This window comes from Alligator sinensis, unplaced genomic scaffold, assembly GCF_000455745.1.
Source record: "Alligator sinensis unplaced genomic scaffold, ASM45574v1 scaffold388_1, whole genome shotgun sequence".
In the NCBI taxonomy this organism is placed as follows: domain Eukaryota; kingdom Metazoa; phylum Chordata; order Crocodylia; family Alligatoridae; genus Alligator; species Alligator sinensis.
This window is the reverse complement of record NW_005842394.1, coordinates 1,225,881-1,235,272: the sequence shown is the minus strand read 5'-3', so window position 1 is coordinate 1,235,272 and position 9,392 is coordinate 1,225,881. Positions and strand designations below refer to the sequence as shown.

The following is a 9,392-nucleotide window of genomic DNA, read 5'->3' as shown; positions in this document are numbered from 1 at the left end:
GGCCCTGCTGGAAACCCACCTTCCCCCACCCCACCAGCCCTTCACTGCCTCAGGCTGCAGCTGGCCCTGGGCCCTCCTCCATGACCTCCCCTGGCCCAGCTCCAAGACTCCAGCTAGCACAGGCTCCACTCAGAGCAAGGCTCTGCCTGTGGCCCCTACTCCTTACTCATTTTGTGTCCCTGCTGCACACTGCCTTTTCTGCTGACAGGAACCCTTCAGAAAGCTCCCCAGCCCTGGACTCCAGCCCCCTGCATCTCACTACGGGCGGGGCAAGGACCTTCTCCTCAGCAGCCCTCGTATCTCTAGGCCTTCTCAATTGCCTGCGTCTCCCCACATGCCTGGGCTTCTCTTTACTAGATTCCATGCCAAGGCTCGAGGGAAGACTCTGGACCTCGCTACGCTGGTGTGACAGCCATGGTGTGCAACCCCAATCTGGACCCACGGAGCATCACGCCCTACCTTGCGGGTGGCCATACCTGCAGTAGCCGTCGCTGATCATGCCGAAGATGTGGATCTGTTCACACAGCTCCATGGCCAGAACCATAGTGAACCAGCCAGTGCTTAGGTAGGTGCCAGACTTCATCCTGCAAGGCACAAAGCAACAGAGCTGGAGGGCGGTTGCAGGGGAGGGGGCTGGCTCCATGAGGTTCCCCTGCCCCACAACAGCAGAGGCGCAGACTGCAGGAGGGGCCCCCGGCACTTGGAGACTTCCACAGAAGGAGCTGACAGTAGTGCCCAGTCCTGCACCGGCTCAGGGCATGGGCATTTGGAGCAGTCACTGCAGCAGGAAGCAGAGAAGAGAAAGCAGAGAAAGGGCACTGGCTCTTAGCCCAGGACAGCTGCTCTCTGCAGAGCATAAAAAGTCCCACCCAGCTGATTAGTACCAGTGGGGACCCAATCTCCTTGCCGATTCCCTCCTCCCCATGGGCTCTGTCCCAAGAGCACACAGCATCTTGCAGGAGCCGTCCCACCTGCTGGGATTGGGTGTTAACTGGGGAGCAGCTGATGGGGGCTCAGATAACACAGCACAGATAAAAGCTTGGAACTGGCTCTCCGGCTCCAGCAGAACCCGAACGAGACAAGGCTGGAAAGCACGCAGGAAGGGAGTTTAAAGCAACTGCCATCTGCAGTGGGGGTGAGAGCTGGGGAATGGATACTATACATACTGTATCAGCAGCCAGCTGAGGGGAACAAGGCCTTCACCCATAAGCCACTTGCTCATTTCCTCTGGAGAAGCTGTAGTGCAAAGTTCAAGGTCGTGCCCCTGTAAATAGTCTTTGCACTCAGGCTGGAGGAAACCAACTCAATACCAGGAGTAGGAGGACGCAGGCAGAAAAATACCAGCACCGGCAGGATGCATGAATGTCCTCAGACTCCATTTCCAGCTGGTCTCTGAGCATTTTTTGCTCCTTTAAGTGAGCAAAGTGCTGTTGTATGAGGCTGAACGGACAGCTCTGGAGACTATGACCCCATTTGTCCACAGCTCTAGTACAGGACAAGCTACAACAAGGCAAGCATCCTCAGGCTGCCCCACCGTCCAGCCCAGTCAGCCAGTGCTTGACTTCTCTCCTGAGACTGCCAACTGGACAGAGCCCAGTGGGAGACTAGGGGGCTCTCGGTGCCAAGTACAGAGCCTTGTGCACTGTGGCCGCCTCACTGCCAAGATCCGGAGAAACCCCTTTAAGCAGGAGGAAATGACCAGCGGTCTCTCCTGACCTGTGCTGGACATGAACTGACACCCCACGGCTGGAGAGAGCTCACAGACTCGTCACCACAGCAGAGTGGTGTGATGTGGAGGCCTGTGCAAGAGGCGGGGAGGGAGGGAGGCGCTTGCTCACCTGTTCTTGCCCGTCTCGTTCTGGAAGACCTCGTCGCAGTATGCCATCATCTTCTCGGTCAGCGTGTAGATCTCCAGGCTGGGATACATCTGCTTCACCTTCAGGAGGCTCCTGTAAGTCCTCCCCACCTTCTCCCTGCCCATCACCTTGGCAGGCCCCCAGACGATGTAGAGGGTCTCCAAAGACTGCTCAAAGAAGTACGAGTGGTTCCTCACAAGCAAGGGGATGCTGGTGTGCGAGACGACTCGGATGGTGCTCCTTGTCCCCACGTCCTCCTCATAGCCAGTGGTGGGCGCCTGGTTCATGCGCAGCACACACTCCCTCTGGTCAATCTCCTTCCCCAGCCGTGACCCCAGCATCTGGCCTGAGCTGGATACGATAGCGCACCGGTGGCATGGGGCTCGGACAAGTGGCTGCAGCAAGACCAGTCGTTAGCAATGGCCAGAGACCAAGAAAGGGAGTGGGGCACATCTCCCTGCTGGCAGCAGGCTCTCATCACTCTCCACAGCTTCCTGCCCATTGCTCCATGCTGTTCAGAGCCATGCCATCCGTACAGGCACTTCCATGGCCTCTTGTCAACCCTCAGGTTCCCTCATTGCAACTCCCCAGCATTAACACAGGCCATGCAGCTTTCCACAGAAGCAGCATTTACACAGGAACTACAGTCACGTCACTGGACATGCTCTAAAATGCAGCCCAGAGAACTGCTCGCAGTGGGGAGAAGAAGAGAGCAGCAAAAGCAATCTGCCACTTCCCAGGCCACACAAGCTCCATTGCTGACGCTTTGTACTTTGGTGTCATCTTTCCCACCTTAGGAGCTTAAATCACTTTGCAAATATTAAATGGGTCACTCCCCTTCCAGGCACAGTGGTACATGCAATCTGTTCTCACCAGGGAGAAGCTGAGGAAGTGATCACTGGAAGGACTCAAGAAGGAAAGGAACCCAAGAGTCGCAGAATCACAGAAAATTAGGGTAGGAATGGACCTCAGGAAGTCTAGTCCAACCCCCTGCTCAAAGCTCTAGCTCCAACTAGATCATCTCATCCAAGAATTTGTCTAGCTGCATCTTAAAAACCTCCAAGGATGGAGATTCTGCCACCTCTCTGGATAACCTGTTCCAGTGCTTTACTACCCAGATGCCTGGCCTCTTGCTTGAACCACTAACACTCCCCAGTCCGCTTGGAAGAGTATTAACGATACCTTACTCACCTTCCCATCAGGAACACGGCTGTAGCTCTGGAAGCTGTGGGTGCCAGAAGTGGTGAGCCGGGAACTTTCCTGCTTCTCCCCAGGCTTGAAGCTCAGCCAACAGTGCTGCAGACAAAAGCGCGGCCAGAGCAGGACACAGAGAATGGTACCAGTAGCCACAATCAACAGTGTCACGAACGTACGGACCTGAAAGAAGAGGACAAGGGGGGCTAAGGGCTCTGACCCCAGCACAGGGGACAATTGTGCCATGATGACAGGGGCTCTCTCCTCACACTGTCATTACAGTGCAGGTTTTCTAGGGAACACCGCCAAGGACAGCAGGTCCTTGTGTTTCCCTCACAGGTTCCCCCTCTCCCTTCTAGGGCACCCCTCTGTCTTGTAGGATGGAAAAGGGGGGTTCTCACCCATGCAGGATCCCCAGGCTTATTTACCTGGACATAGCATCACTGCAGCCCCTCACTGCAACGTGGATGAGAGGAGAAGGGAAGAGCCAGCTCTGATATGGCTACAGCAGTGACTTCCAGGTAATGTGGCAGGAACCCATGTGGGGTCACGTGTCCCAGCAAGAAACTAGCTCACATAAGTAGAGCCATGAGCCCAGACAGACTGGGAACTGATGAACTAAAGAATAATGGAGGCAGGGGAGAAGCCATATTTTGCAATAGAAGCAGGGGCTTAGGGGGAGATTGACAGGGGTTTTCCACACTTCTGCACTCTTTATAACATGAAAACTCATGTGGGGACTTCTGTCAGGGTGCTTCACCCTGTGTGCTCTGCTCAGAGCACTCTCACAAGGTCACACCATACTTGCTTACCTAGGGAAGGAAAGGCTAAGCTGTGGGGCAGTAAGTGGCCTCCTGAAATCACACAGGGGGTTTGTGGCTGAGAAACCCCCTTCCAAACTGCCTGCACTTGCCACAGGACAAGGCTACTTCCCCTGTAACACCTCCACATGGTATCCCATCCCAGTGACAGGAGGGCAGGGTATACACTGCAGGGAGTCCCTGCCAGGCGAGCACTTCCCTCTCAGAGCAGAGACCTCTGGCTTAGCTTCCTTGCACAACCACGGGCTTCGCTGGCCCTGACTCAGCTCTCGAGAGCCGGCCAGGGGATGGGCAGCACAGCAAAGTCAGCTCAATACGAAACCTTCGCTTACAAGCCAAAATTGGCAAGTGCTGGTGCAGAAGCTGCTTCAGAATGACTCATTTCCTGTCTGGCAACAGCCAGGCAAGCAAACCATGGCTGTCAGGGAGAGGAAGAACAGTACTGAATGAGCAAAGAGCTGTGTGTAGTGCCTGGTCCATGCAAGATGTGACATGTTTGCACTGGGCCAGCACAGTTGTCCCTCCCGCACTGGCAGTCTTAGCACATAGGCAGGCCATGGAGGCTGCCCTGTGGAGCACAGCGCATGCCCAGAGTCACATGGGTCCCACCACTGCCTGTGCTCAAGTGGTCACTCCCCGGGCTGTCTATCGGAGGGTCACAGTGAGGAACCTGCTCTGGACGCTTTGCACTATCAGCCCTGGCGCTAATCACACCCCTCTCCACAAGTCCTTTGCAGATAAAGACGCCAATGCTTGCAGCCCCCTCAGCCCAAGGGAGAGGAAATACTCGCATAAGAGTCAGACATTGCCTCTGCTCCGAAGTACTTGTACTCTAGGCCAGCAGTTCTCAACTTGCTTCACACTTACTCCAGGCGCCCCTCCATAACGTGTCTGCATTTAGCAGCACTCCATTTCCAAAACTATTTTTTTTTAACAGGGCGTAAAAAAATACCATGACTGGAAACACATTTCTTAAACAGCTCAGTGGGTTTTTGACACTCTGGATTCCCATTAAAAGCCTCTGGTTTTACCTTGTGAATCACATGTAGGTGTTTGCACACCTAGTTGTGGTAATATTTCACAGCAGCTGTAAAAGGATCCCAGGGCACCCCACCTGAGAATCACTGCTCTAGGGTGTCAGCCTGCAGCCGCTACTGCCCAAAACAGAACAGCCGCGTGGGAGCAGCAGTCATGGCACCAGCGAGAGCATTCAAGGAGAGGACAAACCCACTACCCTACTCCCAGCCAGCGCAGGAAGCTTTCCTCAGTGTTTTCTGCTTTGAAATGATGTGTGCCCAAGCATCAGGGGGTGTTTGGAAAGCTGCTTCCACTACATACGCTAAATGACTTGGATGTTCCCTTCACCTCTGGTTTGACCACAGCTGCTATCAGCTGAGCGCTTCCAGCTTCAACAGAATAGCAGAGCCTTTGCAGTGGAGGGTAACGCCCAGCTCCGTCATCTTCCAGGGCACAGAACAGCACTGCGGGGTGGAGTGAGCTGGACCCAAGAGGGCTGATGGAGAAGGGCTTTGAATACTTGAGAGCCGGGAAGGTTGCGGTGGATTCCTCTACACGAGTGGTGGACTGTGCAGTTGTAGCGGTGGACTTGCATAAGCAAGCACTAAATGACTGCGCAGTAACGCTGGTTACTGCACAGTACCGTCACTGCACATTTTTTTTTCCAGATGCTACTGCGCTGTAGCAACAAGTTACTGTACAACAGCTCATTACTACTGCTCAGTATTGTCGCCATACAGTTAGTGCCTGGCAATGCTACTGCATGGGAGCAACAAGCTACTGTGCAGTAGCATCTCATATAGATGCACCCACAGAGTGCCAGGACCTCAGGAAGGCAGATTAGAGAAATCAAAATACAGTACAATCTGATTAATTGCATCCTGTTATTTGCATAGTCTTGTTACTTGCATGCTTTCCTGTAAGACTGAAACCATTAATTTACCTGGTCATTTGCATATCATTTTTTCACATATTTCCATTTATCGCACGAGCCAAAAGTAGGAAAAAAGATATTTGATTCACTGAACCTTTGCTGCTGCAAAGATCAAGCAGTGCTGAGTTAACCACCAGTCTAAAAGGAAGGGGGGAAGGATTGATTAAAAACTGGAGAAAAACACTAAATTCTGAAGTGGCTGGATCACAAATTAGCCAAACCAAGACAATGGCAAGGCTGGGATGCTCCCAGTCATCAAGATCAAGACTAGTGCCAGACAGACCAAAATGGTCAGCAATTGCCATAACGGCCATGGCAGAAGCGCTCATGCTGCGGCCCTGTCAGATTTTCAAGAACCTGCAAATTCTGCTAAATACCCGTCATCAACCATCTCAGACAGGACACAAGAAGCAGCAGCAACAGGTATGAGAAAAATGAAAACCCTGCCTGAGAGCCAGCAAGACTACAGACATTGAGGCAGCTCTGTCACAGTGGATTACACTTGTCAAAGCTAGAGATGTTCCCACATCAGGGTCAGTTTTACAAGGAAAAGCAAAAGACTGAGTGCAGCCCCTGACATTGCGCAGCAGCAGAGAGAGGCACTTTCTACGAGCTCTCCCAGACACATCACTGACTTCAAAATCAGACAGCATCAGTGGCTGTAAAAAAGGCAAGGGGCAGACTGACCATGCTGGTATCCTGCAACAGGGCAGGGACAGGAAAATGGGAATTACAAGAGCACAGACACGTGAAAGGAAAGGCAGTTCCCCAGTCACGTACACTACAAATAAAAAAAATTCATGGGTGACTGGGCTCAGAGACTTCAACCATGATGTGAACCAAGCACAGTGCAATCTCTTGTTTCCTAACTACTTGCAGTGCCTATCCAGCCAATGTTGCTGGGAGAGTTAAGAGCATAAAACACTAGTTTTCCTACCCCATCACACCACTGCAGCTATTCAGTCAGGTGACTAAGGAGTCAGTCGGCACCTTACCAAAGCCATGCTGTGCAGATGATTATCTCAGGCACCAGCTCAAACACGTCTGCTAACAAAGCCATGAAAACTAACACTTTTGGACCCATTACGTAGGATCAACAAAACCTGGAAAAATGTGAAACCAAATACTGGCACTAACCTGCTTCCACTGGGCAGGTATCATTCTACAGCCAAGTAACAGTGGAAGAGCTTACCCAATATAGTTCAGCATATATGCGAAGACTTGCTCTAGTATGAGGCACCAGATGTTGAAAGCAGCATGAAGCCAACTTTCAGGAGGGCCTACAGAGGCCCCACAGGATGCTGCTAAAGATGCTGATACCCGAGTCCCCATCTTAGCAACTGACCCACACAATGCTCAGAACACATTTGGCTGATTTATGGAAGAGACTCTCCATGAGGACTCAGGCTGCTGTTTTTTTTCAAATAGAAGAGCTGCTCACAAACAAACTGAGACAATGGATTTTGTCTTGAAAGACTGCCTGCTTTTTCCGAACTGCCCTAAGTGCCTTGTTGTGACTCTTTGCTGGATTTGCTGCCGTTTGCGCTATTTGTTTTTCTGGGTTCTTTGACCTGGCATGCTGTCTCCAAGCTGCATTACTGCGCTGGCTATATTTGTTACTGTTTGCACTACTGCAAATAAAGCAATGCTGAGGTTATTTTTAGGGATGCGCCAGATGTTTGTGGTAAGGCAGGTCTCTGTTTCTGTGGGGGGGGTTTTGTCCTGTTCCGTATATTAGCAGAGTCTGCTCCTTTGCATTGTTTTCATGGGAAGAAAGGAAGCCAGGATTGACCGCACGCTGTGTGCTACAGCAGCACTAAGTGAAGCCCCACTGTGCCAGACCCCACATGAACCCTCATGCAAAAGACATCTCCAGCCCACTGAGCTTACAGGGCAACACAACAGGGGACCAAACAAATGGGGAGACAGAAAGCGTGGAAAACAGAGTAACAAGACAGCAGGGAGAGTCTGGCTCAATGAGCACTTGCTGCAGTCCTTGAAGACACGAGTTTGAAAGAGGAATGTGAAGGCAGGAAGGAAGATGCCCACTTGGATTTGCAGGAGGTTACTCAACTCCTGCAGGCCCTGCACTACCCCTTCCATGTTAAACTTTTCAAAGATGGCTTTGCTCAATAAGCTACTATGCCAAGGGAGCAGGACTACCTGCTCTGCAAACACATCTCCAAATACTGCATAACGCTCAAGCAATCAATAGTGGGCAAGTCCTGGATGCAAGTGCCTGCCACTCTCACTCGTCGGGGAATGGGAAGCTTTGCCTTTGAAATGGCAGATCCTGTGACATGGCCTGCAGACACCTAGTCATTAAAGTCACATAGGGAGAAACAAGATCTGGCTGCTTTTGTGACCTCTGTGTTCTGAACCAGCATCTTCCCTCAGCTTTCCCTGCCAGCCTGGTCTATTGTAGCCCATTCCTGAGACAGAGAGACTGCTCCGTCCCATGCGGGAGAAGAGAAGGGGCACGCCTGCTTGCTAATGGCCTTCTCAGCCCCTTGTCTCCCCATAGCCTCCCTGGTCTTCGCAGTTCCTTCCCAGGGAGGGTCAGCAGTCCTAATGCCACCCCGGTACGTGGACATGACATGCCTTTCCAACAATGCTTTTGAGAGGGTGGCCATCACAGAGGATGTTCTGGTTTTCTGCTACTCTGTGCTCTATTGATATGAAACCTGATGCCTTTATGTCCTAAAATAGAGGACATAAAGGAGTTGGGTTTTGTATCAATAGAGGGCAGAGGACAACCGGATTCTCCTCTGTGACGGCCACCCTAGCTCTCGATAAGTTTTGATCAACTGCAACAAAACACCAGCCACTCCCGGCCCCCACCCACAACAGGATGTCAAGAGTGGTTCCTTAGCTCAAGGATCTTAGACCATTTTGCCACGTGTTACAGGCTACAGTCCCAAGGTCTAGGACTGTCACCAGGTCAAGGGGTCTGGCTTCTTACCAACACCGTCATTCTTCAGCTTCTGACTCGTCACAGGTCCATCTCGGGATTCAAGGACCGCACCCGGCAAAGCTCGAACGGGTTAGCCACCCGGCTGCAAACCAGACACGGGGCAGAGGAAACAAGAAGCACCAGGGCACTTTGTTACCCCCCTCATCCTCTGGGCAGTCAGCCCCGGGAGGTGCGTCGAGGGTTACCGACAGGATGGCTCTGCCCGCTGAGATTGCCCCGCTCAGGCCCAGATCCCATTAAAACGACGACTCCTTTTCACAGCCCCCGGACTCGCTCCACATTACCCCTCGCTCTCGTCCCTGCCCCAGCCTCAAACCTCCACGGAGCTCATCGCCAGCGGCGCCGCGGCCTTCCCCTCTGCCCGCGCGCCCTCACCGCACACCTCACCCCACGCTCGCCAGGCCAGGCCTCCCCACACCCGGGGGCCAAGACGCAGCCACCTCCGGCGTGGAGCCGGGCAGCGGGTGGACGGGGCACGGAGCTGGCAGCTGAGGCCAGGCGGCTTCCTGGGCAGCAAGGGAGCAGGGCTGGGCACGGCGTGCACCCCCTGCCCCAGCACCCCCATCCTGCGACTCACCCCCTCCGGCCCCGGCCCC

The 9,392-nt window shown here is 53.1% G+C and overlaps 1 protein-coding gene across 4 annotated transcripts in view; it reads right to left on the bottom strand.

The window, feature by feature from the left end:
* Positions 1-9,392, bottom strand: part of ST6GALNAC4 (ST6 N-acetylgalactosaminide alpha-2,6-sialyltransferase 4) — a 21,998-nt gene that overhangs the window by 12,149 nt on the left and 457 nt on the right. The window contains exons 1-5 of one of the 4 annotated variants that reach the window (XM_025211235.1): positions 9,374-9,389; positions 8,785-8,878; positions 3,048-3,233; positions 1,839-2,251; positions 477-584 (exon numbers count right to left, since the gene is read on the bottom strand). In XM_025211235.1, coding sequence (XP_025067020.1) covers positions 477-584; positions 1,839-2,251; positions 3,048-3,233; positions 8,785-8,796 — 719 coding nt within the window. In that variant the 5' untranslated portion in view covers positions 8,797-8,878; positions 9,374-9,389. The other 3 variants (XM_006029719.3, XM_025211236.1, XM_025211237.1) reach the window with 3 other exon arrangements.